Source organism: Acanthisitta chloris, unplaced genomic scaffold (genome assembly GCF_000695815.1).
Source record: "Acanthisitta chloris isolate BGI_N310 unplaced genomic scaffold, ASM69581v1 scaffold44653, whole genome shotgun sequence".
NCBI lineage: Eukaryota > Metazoa > Chordata > Aves > Passeriformes > Acanthisittidae > Acanthisitta > Acanthisitta chloris.
This window is the reverse complement of record NW_008664152.1, coordinates 17,506-33,169: the sequence shown is the minus strand read 5'-3', so window position 1 is coordinate 33,169 and position 15,664 is coordinate 17,506. Positions and strand designations below refer to the sequence as shown.

General features: G+C 40.2%; 1 protein-coding gene across 1 annotated transcript in view; it reads right to left on the bottom strand.

The window, feature by feature from the left end:
* Positions 1-1,698: 1,698 nt before the first annotated feature.
* The window catches only part of LOC103798921 (transcription factor AP-2-delta-like), a gene marked incomplete at its 5' end in the record, with an annotated part of 28,090 nt that continues 14,124 nt past the window's right edge, over positions 1,699-15,664 (bottom strand). Inside the window, 3 exons of the mRNA XM_009071207.1 lie at positions 1,699-1,873; positions 5,764-5,877; positions 12,006-12,147. Coding sequence (XP_009069455.1) covers positions 1,699-1,873; positions 5,764-5,877; positions 12,006-12,147 — 431 coding nt within the window. The remainder of the gene's footprint in view (positions 1,874-5,763; positions 5,878-12,005; positions 12,148-15,664) is intronic.

The window sequence follows — 15,664 nt, the reverse complement described above, 5'->3', positions numbered from 1 at the left end:
ATATATATATATGTATAAATACATATATATAAAGCAAAGCTGTTTTGATGCAAGGCCAGGTTATGAAGGTAAAGACAAGAAGACATGTCAGTGTGACTTTCTGGTTCCTGGCTGAATATCTGACAGAATGTGGAAGAGAGAAGTAGGTACATGTTTTTTTTCTACCCAGCATGAGAGAGGGATTATCTGAAAACTACCCAAACCAAACTAAAACACTCCACCTAAATTAATGTTTTAGACATTTGGTGCAACCAACCTAAAATGCTAAAGAGAGATTTGTATATATTTTCTGTCCTGAAAAAAAAAGAAAAGATGAAACTTCAGCTTTATTGACATCAGTATTATTTGAAACTGCTTTAAAGTTCAAGAGAAATTAACCCCTCCATCTTTTCCCTTTTCCATGCACAGATGCATGCATATGCACACAGAAGCCTCACATGATCCTGTGGGGTTTGTAGGAGAAGACCTGAATTATAAAGCATAAATTTAAAAAGAAACTAAGTTTTATCTAATTTTTTTCTCTTTCATTTTCCCCTCTTCATCTTTTGCTCTCACTCTTACTCTCTTACACTCCCTTTCCTGGTGCTCATTCCACTTTGAAAGCAAGGTGTGAGGAAAATGGATTCCTCTCATTAAAGCTATAGACAATCTGAGGTTCTTTTCTAGTACTGATATGCTGACTCTTCTCTCTTCTGTAGTAAACTCATAAATCGATTTACACAGATCAGTCTTTAGAGGAAAACAAAGAGGCAGTCATGTATCTGGACAAAAAGTCATAGCACTTAGGAAATAGGTTTTTCCAGTGTTTTCTTGTTTTCCTTGGGGCTTCATGCTGATTCGGTCCTCAGAAACTGGGGACAGAGTAGCTCAAGTGGTAGCTTTCAGGCCAAATACAACCCACAGGAATATTTCAGATAAGGTATGCAAAGCCAGGTTGGATGGGACTTGGAACAACCTGGTCTAGTTGGAACTATGTGACATTTAAGGTCCCTTACAACCCTCCCAGCTCAAAGAAGAGCTGAAGGACAGTTTGGGCAGCCCTACAACATGCCACCTCTTCAACTCACACTTATGTAATGCTTAGAAATTTGAGCTGCCTCAATGCTTAGCCTATGAGATCTAAGTGGCTTATGATCCAGACCTGACAAGGCTGGACTCTTCTAAATCTCAAGTTGTAGCACAGCTAAAGCACCTGACTGGGCTGTAATAAGGGATGGTGTTTTCATGAATTCTAAAATGACACATATATTAGTGATATATATGCACCACTGTGCCCAGGAGTAGTTTGGGACAGTGACATGAGACCTGACAAAGAAAGCCCAGAAATTATGCAAATAAAGAGCAGCACAGATACCAAAAGTCTATGCACTACTTTTATTTGCAAATATCAATATATTTGAAGTTATCAATATAACATCTTGGCAGTAAGATCCTCCAAAATGTATTGAAAAGGGAGAAATGTTGAATGCAGCAAACGAAATACAACCCTGGCTCAGGTAGTGCACAAGAGTTGCTGCTGTGAATTTAAGGATCTACAGAATCGTCTGTTCATGATCAAAAAATATGGGAAAATCATTCTTCATGCAGATTAAGTTTTCTGAATTCAGGTCAGATGGACATCTCAGAGAGCAGCTGCACAAACACGGATGCACCAGGGGTGTAGAAGAGCCTCTTTTTTTGCATAAAGTTGTGCAAAATTCAGCAGTTTTCAGGCTCACTGGCAGCTCCTTTGAAGATTTCATCTGTTTTATTCTTTGTGTGAACTTTGAGTTTGAGCAAACCCAGCACTTCTGATCCCTTCATGGGGACTATGCTGTACTTCAGGTTGGACACATGTTTACAGATCTTGATGAACTGGGACTCAGTGGAAAAACTTCAGAGAGAAGTGTGAGCTTGAAAATTTACAACAGAGGAAATGGGAAAAACTTCTCTCTGACCTGTGCCAGTTTGTGAACTCAGGTCTTAATTATTAACATTGAACAAGAAACATCACGAGCAAGTGGAGCACATAACTGTGCACTTAAGACCTGTAGGGTAATTTATTCCTCAAGAAAATTCCCTTTCACCCCAACGCAGTAGAGGCTGGATCCCATTCCACTGTAGATATCAGAGGGTATAGCTCTTCAAAAGGTCTTTCATTATCTTAGAGCTTATTCTAATAACGAAGATTTGTGTGATTCCTCTGAATTTTTATGGTCATAAAAAGTCCCTTTCTCTTTCTGACATCATATCATAGATTCATAGAATGGTTTGGGTTGGAAGGGACCCTAAAGACTGTCTACTTCCAACTCCTCTGTCATGGGCAGGGACACCTTCCACTAAACCGGGTTTCTCCAAGTCCCATCCAACCTGGTCTTGAACACTTTTGATATGGCATAAACATATTTACTTATAAAATACCAATTTATCATCTTTTGGTTTCTTTGCTGCCTTGATTATGGTTTACAATGAAGAATTTCTGAACCTCTTCATGTTATAATAAATCTATATAAAATTTATGAGATTTCCCATGATCAAAAATCAGCTCATATTGGATAATGGTTGTAAAACATGTAATATTTATGTTAAAACCATTCATAAAACCTTGTCAGATATTCCAGTGAAAAGGCTGTAGTTTATCCTTGCCAAAGATAATAGTTTGGCTCCATCCCAATCTATAGATTTATACAGAATAGAGACAGAGAATTTATTGAGAGAAAGCCCAGTAGTCTGCAATGCAGGTAGAAATGAAGATGAAAGATTCACCATTGAAAAAGCATGTAATAAAATTTGTAATGACTGTATGGAGTGACTGCTTTAGATTTATGTCTCATCTGCTATAGACCCATTTGTAGAGCACCAACAGCTCTTGGGTATTTTGATCAGAAATAACATTAATTTCATATGTATAATCAAGAGCAGCTACATATTAAGACAATTAATCTTTTTCTGTGTTGGGGAACCAAGAATTTCTTCTTTTTCTCTCTTCCCCAACTGATCAGGTCAAATTTCCTGTGACAAAGAATTGTTAAGTCTGAGGCTCATCCTTCAGAGAAAGACAGAGAAACCAAGTGATCAGTCTGAAAAAGTCTGTGTTGGAAACTTGACAGATAAAATAACTAATGCTCCTGGAAAACATGGTGAATCACATTTTCTCTGGCATTTGAAACAAGCTTAAGTGCCTTCTGTGATATTTGGAGTATCTTGTGGCTACCCCATCCCTGGAAATGTTCAATGCCAGGTTGAACAGCGCTTGGAGCAACCTGGTCTAGTGGAGGGTGTCCCTGCCTATGACAGGAGGTTGGAAGAAGATGAGCTTTAAGGTCCCTTACAACTCAAACCATTCTATGATTCTATGATATTTAATCTCAAGAAGATAAGTACAATTTCACTTGAGGGGTTCAGATGACCTAGCTGTGAAGGCTTCTGGACTTAGGGGATGGGAATAAACATTTTTTTAGCTGTTGACAGTATAAGAGCCTAGTGTGCATTGGTTGGCTAAGCTCCCATTCAGCTGGAGAAGTAAGCCAGACTGTTCATCTAATGGAGTTCAGAGAGAAATTCAAGTCACACTGATGTAGATGTCTATGTTAGACCTGCTTAACTGTAATGCAGATTTCACAAGCTATAGAAGCAAGATCCCTGCAGACCACGGCAGGAGATATACAGCTGGCTGAAGTGGAGGCACCTACATGTAGGTGAGTAGAATCAGAAGTCTGGGTCAGAAGCTGATCTGACCTCAACATCTCTACACTAGACTGAAAAGGAATATGGACTCAGCTCAGCCTCTGGGTCTGGCAGCACTCATCATTCCCCAGGCACCATCAGAGAAGACTGTCTGATTCAAGTCCAGGGAAGCATCTGCAAGGATCAAGACCTGTGCTCTTCGGGTGCCCATCTTCAGTCCAATACTTAGTGTCTACAGCAGACATGAAAGAAAGTACTGAATGATCCAGGAGATGCTTGCAGAAGCTTTGTGCTCCAACCTACTGAAGTGCAGCAGAGAAAGAAGGGTGGGAGCTGTACCAGCTGACAGCTTTTGTAGCTGAAGCATTCAGCATTTTATCCTGTCTGCTATTTCTTCTTTAAACAGAGGAATCCTTGGGGATTAGATACCTTATACCACATTTACTCAGTGTGCATGTAATAGAGAATCATCTATTTTTCCACAAGTTAGGTATCCCATTAAAATCCCTCTATGGGTATTCTGCATAAACAAGTGAGTTTCCCTCAGTGTGCAAGTGTAGCTGGGTGTTTTGGACTGTGTGTGTATAAGGGAAAGTATACATACACCTAAGTGTTATGTGTGTGCATGTGCACATTGCCGCATTAGAATAGGAGTGGGATTGTGTAGGTGTGCTCATGTACCCAGAGGATCCACACAGATGTGTGTAAGAAAAAACAGGAATGTGTGTATTTGTGAACCAGGAATTACCCTTGCCTCTCCCTGCCTTCCAACAGAGAGACAGAAGAAGTAGGATGGTGGGTATTTTGGATTCTATTAAAAGTCTGAAGGACTTTGTCCACACACCACCCTATCACACCACCTGGCTGTTGGGTGCCTCAGGCACTATCAGAATCTTAAGAATTAGCACCTGTTGGGAAATTGGGAAACAGAGGTTGTCTGTCCAATCAATGAATGAAGAGTGGCTCAGCTAGCTGTGGGCAACACCATTCTAAGACTTTATAGGCCTAATGAACATACTTGTCATTATGGTCTGTAAACAATTCTCTGGAACAGTTCTTTATATGTTGATGTTTTCAGGTGTCAGCTAATGGATGAAAAAAAGATAAAGATCTGTAGCCTCAGTTAGTCATGTATTCCCCTCTGTGGTCTGAGTAAAGACAGGAGTTTCATCAAACTTATATTTGATAAATAACTTAGATGACCCCGCCATTTCGATGTGGCCCTCTGGAAGTTCCCACCTCACTCTTGACTGTATCTAGCACATTGCCTGAAGCAAAAATGTGAAATTTTTTTTTATTAGTCCAGTAACTCCTGGGCTAATAAATCTTTCTGATCCCAAAACATCTACACATTTTTCTCCATAACTCGGATAAAATTCTGAGGAAGTTTGAACTTGATATGCATGTACCACAGGTCTTTGTCTTCATAATGGGTTCTTAGGCTGTCTAAACCACTACATTAAATACTGCTAGAACACAGGCTTAAGAATTGAGTCTAAATATATTAGCAGTGTCCGGCTTTACAATCTGAGCCAGCTTTCATTCTCCCAGATTTTTCCAGGTGTTGTTCAGGAATTAGTACAGCAAAACTGGTTTAGAGGCCCAGTCTGCATCAGAGGTCAAAGACTTAATAGCATGGTCACAATAAGATAATGTGAAATGGTCTCAGTAGCCTAGAGGAGGCCCTGGAACTAGTTAATTGAGAAGAATGCAGCCTGTCCTCCTTTTATTTCTACTTTGATTAATCTATATTGGCTCTGAATTTGAGTTTCTACACCTTTAAATAATCTACTTCATAGGCTGACTTGTAATTTGTCTCACACCTAGAGCAAGATAACTTTCTGCCCAGATAGGGAGATTTGCCCAGGAGATGTAGAAAATTACTTACTCAATCTCAGACTGTGGCCCTAGAAGCATGTTGAATGCAACGAGCTTGCACTGCATTGCTGTACAAACCTGCACTCTTTATAGGCACAGATAGCAGGAATCATGGATATTACAGTCTTCTAGGTAAGGGAATGAATACCATTAAAACATATATGCAATCTTTATCAAAATTAAGGATATTAGTTAATTGTACCTCTTTCAAAATCATACCTGAAATGTGTTAAATGTCTCTGGATGTCGAGGTCTAATATTGGAGTCGGTCTGGAGGATCCAAGGGGTGATCTGTCTTGACTGAGAAGGTCCTGGAATTCTTTACATATTTGTCTAAAAGGAAAGTGGAAATCCTGAAATAAGACAGGTATAATCCTTTCCATAAAGCTGATTCCTATAACTCTGTCACCTTATCCTGAGTGATCTCATTCATAACAGAATTGCTTGGCAGAGGTACTGTTACAGAAACTAAAGGCAAATGAATCCCCCTTTTTCCTTCCATGCCTCAAATTCCCATAGCTAGCAACACACAGAATGTCTTGAACAGGAGTAGTTTCCTTCTGGAACCATATTAACAGTGGCATTTTAAAATATGATTTTTCTCCTGAATTGGCCCCAGTTTGGCAGTGCACACCTAGGCTGGAAGCAAGGCTTATGGATAAAGAAATTTATGAATGATCATTAAACATGCCAGAAGACTTTGTGTAAATATACCAATACTTCTTTGTAAAGGATCGATGGGCTTGCTGTCTTCCTTCTCAGATTTCTCAGGATGCCTCAGCACCTGAGTGTTATAAATAATCTGTAGGATATCTCTATATAGGACCTAACTCAAGGAAAGACATGAAAATGAGGGCTTTTCAGTCTTGTGATGTTGTGTTGGGCCAGTTTGTGAATAAGCCTAGGAATATTCTACCAATATACTTTTAAAAAATGAAACCAAAACAGTTCCATTTAACTCATTTCCTCAGAAGAGCAATATCTGGACCATGGATGAATAGACACCACTTACTTTCACTTGGTTTACGATAGAGTTAACTAAAAAAGAAAAGGTGACCTCCAAATCAGCATATAGTTCTTCGTTGCCTGTACTGTAAATATAGGCACTAATGGGGAGTCAGGAGGGCATGGTCACCTCTAGAAGAACAGGACACTCAGTTGGGTTATCTGATACTAGCTGGATTGACTAAATACTGGGCACAGTGGCAACATATAACACAGTTGGCATAGAGTGCAGGGGTCGTTTTCATACATACACACAGTTTGTAATCATCTGATAACATCTGTACAGTTATGTCTTCTAGTCTTCTAAACCCTGTGGCTTCCTGAGAATAGACCCTGTTGTGGACTATCTCACAGATCATGCCTGGAAGATATTGGTGAGAATTCAATGAGCCATTCTAACATTATAATAACATGAACAATTGCAATCTGATGACTGAGTTTGTGTGTGGTTTACTTTGTTAGCATAGATGCAGTCATTGTGCCTGGGGCCAGTTTCTAATATTAAAGAGCATGCCTGTGGTCCATGATTTCTGTTAGAAGACTCATAGCACATCTGGTCCTAGATAAAGTTTAAGTTCTTCAATATCAGCTTTTAACTCTTGTCTTTGGGGACAGGAAGATAATGGAAAAAAAAAAGTGGATGAACCCAGCTTCTTGGTCTTTAGAAGGCCCTTCATTCTTGAGTTACAAGTATGAGAGCTATACTAAGCTTGGTTATATCCTTTTACGCTTCATTATACCACTGTTCTGCAAGTTGTGCATATAAGCTTGAAGTACTACAGCTCTCTCTTGACCAAGTGGAGAGGAGATGCACAAACTTATTTCCTGCTGTGCTGCTGGATCCTATCCAAGCCAGGTTTCTGTAAATGCTTGTCATTTGTATGGACCTAGACACCAACTGCTTGAAAAGACAGCATCATCTTAGTCTTTCAGGCAAAGAGAGGTATTCAGCAGAAATATATGTAAATGCAGCATACAGTTTTAATGAATCAGGTCCTTAGAGGAAAAACAGTTCCTTTCAACAACTGAAAACAGTCAGTCATTTTGGCTTCTAAACAATCTACTATCCCCAGTTGGCCTTGTCAGCACTGCTCTTCTCTCCTTCCTCCAACCTCTACTTTCTACCTGTTGAAAAAGTTCATCTTAAAAGTTCTTTTATTTTGACAAAGAAAAATGTCAGAACCAAGTGTGCAATTAAGCTCCTTTCTATCTTCACGTGTCAAAAGTCTTTACTGAATGTTGGCAGATTGAAAGAAAAGAAAAAACTTTTTTATTATACATGAAAACCTTTAAAAGGCAGTAACCTACTTTTTTTTTCAAGGGGATTTCTAGGCAAAGTGGTGTCTCAGAGCCTCCACTACCAATAAAACATCACCTCAGGTAGTGACAGAGAGAGGGGTTGACAATATTTTGCTGAGTTGGACTCTGACTTTGACAAAACAGAGATGGTTGTGGTGTCTTGGAGGGCACAGATTAATAAAAAAGTCCTGGTCACTCCTGCATGAGATACATCTTACGATTTGTGAAGCATGGTTAGATGATCCAGTATATGATCAGGAAAAGATAAAAAATTATCTCCTGGATCGGAACAAGAGATCATCTAGTCCATGATCTCTAGCAGTGGCCAAAGCAAAGGCCTTGTGATGAGTACAAAGTGTAGCAAATGTAAGCCCACAAATCTGATTTATTCCAAGTGTAGCACAGTTGCCAGACATCCAAGGACCAGATATCAGAGAAGTATCATGAGCCAGATGTTGTTTATTCTGTGCTGTCTGTAATCAACACCACAATAAAATTATAATTCACAGTATTCTGTTTTGGTCTGTGTAAATGTGTGTGTCTCTGTCCCTCTGTCTCATGTGGAAGACCTTGTGGTGTGATACTCTGTGATGTTTCTGATAGGACAGCGTGCCTCTCCATCAAGTGGAATAACTGGCATGGCCTTCAGCAGTTTTGCTGTGTCTAGTAGCTGCAACCTGGTGAGGTTCTGTCCCCTGTTGTAAAGTCATTCAGGGTCTCCCACACCTCTGCAAGGTGAACTAACTCATGTTTAAAGACCCTTTAAAACCAGGTCCTGCTTTTTCCCCCTCATTTCTGCATGAATTGAATAGACACGTCCTGAAGCCTTTCTAACATGTCCGGAGTTAACAGGTCAATATCAGCACCCTTTGGCCAGAATAATGACAATTCAGTCTTTTTTTTTTTAAGCATCTTGCTCAAGTGCCCAGACAATCATCTACTTGCCCAGACAATAATCTACTCAGTCAAAGGAGGTGAATGGAAAGATACTCATAGGAGACTGGCTTCTCTCATTGTTTATGCCTTTCTTATCCTTTCAGCTCTTAACCAAAATTTGCTTCACTCCCATCCCGCCTTTGCTGCCACTTGTGTTTAGCAGTGTATACTGACTACACAGCCAATTCATCTCTTCTTCCCATGATAATTCTGATTCTTCATTGTCTAGACCATAAAATTGTTAGAATAGGCCATGGCACCACCTTCTTGTATCAGTTTGTACTGTTCCAGGCAGGTCCTGAGTTAGCAAATGTGAGAGACCATTTCCAAGAGGCAATTTTGAAAGGTCGGGTAGCTTAACACAAAGAATGTGGTTTGCTCCATGATGGAAAATGGTCCTGTTTTCATTCACTGTCAGCATAGCCTCAGACCAGGTAGGACTGAGCAAGGTGGTGAATAGACTGTTACCTTTAGCTCAGTGGCTTCCATGTGTTAAAGAGGGCTGTCAGCATCTAAAGCAGCAGTCTTTAGCCTTCACTAGACCAGGGGCCACAGTTCTGTGCATGGCAGATCAACTACTTCCATTCAGGGTGAGTGGATTACTTGATTGAAAGGTATAGATGAAAAGGAGGTCTAGGAGCTCCTACTGGACACCTGAGACTTCATCACTATAGACATTAAGGGTCCTTCTTATGTAGCCACACATAGATATGTAGTACCCAAGACACACATAATAACTGGCAGATACAACACAGTAACAAAAAGAGACCTGTGTACTCCTGGAGCAGCAGCTGGTCACCAAGCTGAACAGCTCAGTTCATCTCAAACGACAGTAGGTGCCTGTGTCTGGGCAACTAAATTGTGCCACTGAAGTTGGATGTCTAAATCCAGAATGGAATTTCCACCTATATACTAGGAATTATGGAAATAACTTTGTTCTTTCCCTTTACTTTTCCTCTAGACCCCACATATGGAAGATCTCACCAAAGGCACTTCTACAGGCTTCTGTCTCTCTTGCACAGTGGACAACAGCAACATACAGGCAATGGCACTCCAGTTCTTTCCATAGGAAAAACTTGTCATGAGGGATTTTACTATCCTGGATTTTATGTGTTGGTTTTCATGGAAGCATAAGTATCCATCACTTTTCCTGGTGTCATAACTCACAAGCACATGAGTCAGGAAAGTAATTGAATTACTGAAATTACAAACCTTGAGCTCAGGTATAACTGGTGAGCAACTGAAACTCCTGATGATTGCCTAGAGTGCCTTGTATCAAACACATGGAAACATAGCTGGAAAATGCCATGCTATTATTATGATATCATGGATCTGTGTCTTCTGCAGCACCTGGACAGGACTGGGCTGGGAAACACTGTTCTCCTTGCAGGCAGGAGAGGGCAGTAGTAGCACTCACATTGGTTCATCTGTCCCTGTGACCAGCACTCTGACTGCAGCAGGATGTGGCCTTTGTCTTATCGACCGAACTCTGATCGATTTGCACAGAGAGGCAGGGAAAAACTAAATTTGTTCTTTACAAGTGTAGGAAAACAGCCTACAAGACCAAAGTCCATGGTGGTTAGGGGTAACGCCCACGACTCCCCATCTCAGTAGTAAAGGAGGGTGAGAAAGTAGGTATGGAGTGATGAAAAGGATAGTGAGACTCTTACATGCCCCTCAGTGGAACAGCCTTTGGGGACAGGACATAACTGTGACATGCTGATTATTACAATCCATGGCAATATGATCTCTCACTATAGCCAGGAAAAAATGAGGAAGATTTGTCTCATTATGGTTGAGTGATGTTTCATAGATGGGGCAAATCCTTCAGCACTTGGGGTAACTTGCAGTCTTAACTCTTGTTTAGGCTGTGCTGCCCAGCAGTAGGATCAGCACTTATACAGTTAGGGGGGGCAGGCTGATAATAGGCTCCATAGCTATGGGGAGATACAACTTGCAGACAGGAACTGCTCCTTGCCAACTGGTTTATTCTAACGTCTGAAGCCCTTTGAGCCCTTAAAACAAACATAAATAGAGCTAAGATTAAGATCACATTCCACTTATTCCTTTTAATGTGCAAGTGCACTAGGAACATGATACATGAGGGTATCTCCTCACCTTCATAACCAGAATATGTACCCTGAGACACATGGTTATCCTATCACCCAGGGAATTACCACAGGTTGTATTCACAGGACTCACAGTCTTGAGATGTTTCAATGCACCTTGTCTCCCATGCATCTTCAAGGTAAAGTGCTCTGGATACAAGAGGGATATCAAGGCCAGGCATCTTGGCAAAGCAGAAGGACACTGGGATACAAAGGACAATCCTGTTGCTGCTTAGCTCTCTCCCCCACTACAGGGTGATTTCTCACTGTTGGATGTATCACAGCCTGGATGATTTCCAAACATTGCCGGCATTGAGGCGATGATTTGAGAGCTCAGGTTTCTGTCCTCAGTTCTACTGCAGCCTCAAATGTGACACCGCAGTAAGCACAGTGAGAGTCTGAATGTGTTCAAAGTTAGCCCATTCGGTAATACCACACACCTATTTATTCCTGTTTCCCGTGGCTCACGAAGGCTAATTCCTCCCTCATCAAGGCTAATTAACCTAGATGAAGTGTTATCCTAACATGATGTCACTGCTCTAGGGAGGCGAGTGACTTGTTTAGAGAGAAGTGTGGCTTCTCTTTGTGTCTTTAATGTCTTTAGTAAAGCTCCCCTGCTGTTGTACATTGTTCCAGTGCCTTTGACTTCAGGGAGAACTCCTGCAATTTCCATCCAGAAAGGATCTTTCCCTCTGCATAGCAGCTCCCCCTCGGCCGACTTATGATAATTATCTGACAGTAACTAGTACTTCAGTGGAAGCTTAGATCTCCTGCTCACATGCAAACAGGAGACAAAACCAGCCTCTGTCCTATAGATCTTACCATGTAATGATATCCTCTCCTCTCATCTAAACCAAAGCATCTGAGAAATATACGTGCCTGTTTAACCACAGGCTATGAGAGCACAGCCACTAAAACCTCACTGCAGTAAATAAGGCCCCTCTCATAGCATCTCTGAGGAGGATTGCTCTCACCCGCTGTCAGTGAGTGCTGTTGTGATAGGAGTCACTTCAATCCCAGCTCCATACTCCCACTCCTCCCTCCTCCAGCCCCCAGATCCAAAATGGAGAAGTGACAGACAGATTTCATTTTTAGTTTCCCCTCCCTTCTTACTTTGTCGCTAGGATCATCTTTTTCCTCGCTGTCTGCTCTTTCTGTTCCATGTGCTGTCTGGCAATGTGCTCTCCTACCGCCTTGGCAGGGAACTCTGTTTCACAGGTGTAGCCGAAATCTCTGGCCAAATGTAATGCTTCCCCTGTGGTCAAATAAAATGGGTCAGTCAATTTTTAGGGTTAATATTATTATTATTATTACTGTTATATTGCTAATATTATTGTTACAGAATTTATTCCACTCTTAATAAAACCCCAACCAATAACATAACACTTCTGTAGACAGCCATTCCCAACTCAGTTACACATTTCAGCCCATTTGGCCTATTTATGCTTAGTCATCAGGTGGTGCCAGCCAGAAGATAGGAAGGATATTCGTCTCCTGAGAAAGAAGGTTATTCTTCATATGAGAAAATACTAGTCAAGACACTTGGGTTTAGCTCCTTCCCTTGCCACCAATGAGTAATGGGCAGCTGCTCCAGTTTTGTAAGCCCAGTTCATCTATATTTAAGGCATGGAAATGAGTGGATGGTAGGAAAAAATAACTCTGAAGAGCTGAGTCAGCCTTTGGTGTTTCACTTCTCTAAGTCTAATGGAAGAATAGCCCTCTGTCCCAGGAGGGAGTCGTGGGGATAACACACATTTCATCATATTTGTTTAGGGGTTAAGCCAACAGGCACAATAAAAGTGGCCCTCGTTAGAGATGAACAGACTCCAAAGGAAAGCTCAAGAAATAATCCTGTTTCCAAAAAGATTGCAATCAAAATTGACCAGGCAAAACAAAAAGGGAGGACAATGAAGATAGTTGCCATTTTTCAGTGATTAAATCAAGGTAAAAGGAGTATATGGCTCTATTAGGTTTCGTGAGAAGTCTGCGACACTGAACACCTCCCTGCCTCACTACAGAGACTGGACACCATAACCCCACTCCATGCTGGCTTCCAAATATCTCTGGAAGAACCTGCCCCTCTTCCCTAGCTCAGAGTACCAACAATTTTGTTTTAGGGTTTACTGAACACTCTGACCTGTGTGCTGTGACTCTGACAGCCTTGGAGTGGGATTTATCTGATCAAACACAGCCACCTGGATTGCAAACATCTGTGCCTAAGTTAGTCTTTCTCTAGTGGGAAATAGGCACTTCCAGATGACACTTGCTCTCATCTCATTGTAGAAAGTAGAAATAGGTCAGCTACCAGAAGTGCATCTGCATGAGTGACTAACTGAGATGTGCTTCAGAATAGTTTGGGGTTTAAGAGCTTGTGGTGGGTGGTTTTTTTTGGTGGGGTTTTTTATTTGTTTGTTTGGTTTGGTGTTTCTTAGTTTGTTTGTTTGTTGTTGTTTTTTTCCCCACAGTTGTGTATTTGATTGCCATCATGAGAGATGGCAATGGACTCTGACTCTTTGGAGACCAGGCTGATGCTCCAGCTGAGCAGTTAGGAGGGATGCAGGAACTGTAACTCCTCCCTTTGAGAACAAATGTGGTGAAATTCGTCTGATTAAATGTCAGTATTGATGTCTGACCTAATACTTTCAGATCAATGGAGACAAACTAGCTCTTGAAGCGTGTGTCATGCCATACTAGAGTGGAAGGCAAAAGTGAATCAGAGGAATTCTAAAGAAGCCCAGATTAGAAGGGAACTCAGAAAGATAATTTTCTGCTAAAAGCTATGCCTTATATTGGGTTATTCATGTAATTTTCAAGCCTAATCTTGAATATTTCCAACTATGGAGACTCCACAGATTTTCTGAGCAACCTAATCAAATGTTTAATCATTAATCATCCAGAAGTGCTGATTTCTCCCTTTTAACTACAGTCTGACATGAGAAGACAGTTACAACTGTGATGGAGATGGTGAGATGAATCCCATCCCCAGCAAGACTGGGTCTGATCTGCACAGACATGGCTAAGCCAAGGAAGGCAGCAACTTCCGTGGAAACAGTGGCCCTGTGCAAGGGGCAGTATGAGGAATAAGGAACTTCATGCACTGACCTCTATTCCAGCCTTATTCCCCCCTTTTCAAATTTTGTCTCCCCTTCTATCATTGGAGTTTTTACCAGAAGAAACACCTTTAGTTTACACTAGCAAAGATTTTGCTGTGTTTATCTGACCTAGCTGGATCCAGGTACTAAAATAATACATGCACTACACCCAGGCAACCTGTTTGCTGATACCAGACAGCAACAATGTTTGTATCTTTGCATCAAAAATTGAAGATTACAATCAAAATTATCTGCATTAATTGGATTTTAAAATATGTTTTCCAGCATGACTAAAGAGAATGAAAACATTAACAACCAAGCATCATCTCTGAGCTGAAAGGAGAACAAATTTCCACTTAGTTTACAGTTTCTAGGAAAGTAAAATGGAAAGTAAAGTGAAAAGAAAATGCATTTCAGTTATATGTTACCAGAGAATCAGAATGAACAGGCATAGAGTTGACTGCCATTTTTGTGTTCATAAAATCTCTCCCAGACTTCTTCATGGGTGAGAAAAGGTATAAATTTTAGTCATAGCTTTTAAATTTCTGTAGAGGTGCTTTGAAATTTTTATTTCAGCTATATTTTCACTTTCCTTAAAAAAAGTCTTAGAGTAAGTCAATTGTAGAAGAGAAGGTTTTGCTTTTCAACCGAATTCCATTAAAATACTTTGATAGGTTTCTCTTCATTCCAGCATGGAAAGAGGACAAAAGTCAAACCCTTTGAAGCTGTCATCAGGTGGAATTACAATTCTCTAGACAGCTCTATCCTGGTCCCAGTCAGATCCCGTAACAATACAAGGAATGTCGACAGCAAAGAACGTAAATATTTAGCCACTAGAAGAGTCTTATATTTTTCAAGAGTGCAAAACTTTATGTGAATAAATGTAGACATTTATGTAACCTGATCAGCAACAAAGTGAATGAAATTTGTAAGTTTTCACTTGCTATTAAAAAAAGGGGAATGAAAATGTGAATTTTCATTCAAACTTATAACTACACAGATGGCTTATACTATTTACTTGAGCTGAGAAAATTAAACTAAACTGTTCTGATGATCTAAAAAATTATTCAAAAGTATAAATCTTTTCTGTGTCTGGGATTGGGATTGGGATTGAATGCTATGGTATATAACGAGATGAAATCATGGACAAAAAGAAAAATAATTACTTATCTCCTTGTGGATAGGCAAAAATGTAGATACAAATGTAACTATTGTATTTGTGAAATACTGAATTAAAATATTGAAAATATTAAACCACTAATTTTAAAATAGATTTAAAATATTAAAAATTTCCAAAAATTTTTTTCCTGGAAGTGGAAAGCTGAGGTATACTAAGAATGTACATTCAAGTTATGCATACTTATTTATATAAGCACACACTTCCATATGCTATAAGGAGTAGACATTCTAAATTACAACTTCAAATTCTAAATAAAAACAAAAATCAATTTTTGGACATGAAAACACTCTGCAGAACACAATTTCTCATGTCTTATCGTTGAGCAAAGATGCCATTTTAAACCAGGACGAAATGATAAATCGATATTTAGAAGTGGATCGTGATCTTTTTGTGTGAATGGAGGTCCCTTGGATTACTGTAGAGCAGGATAGAAGTCATCTGTGGTGGGGGAAAAGCAGTTTGCATAAAACATCGCAGAATATGTCCTTCCTATTTCTACA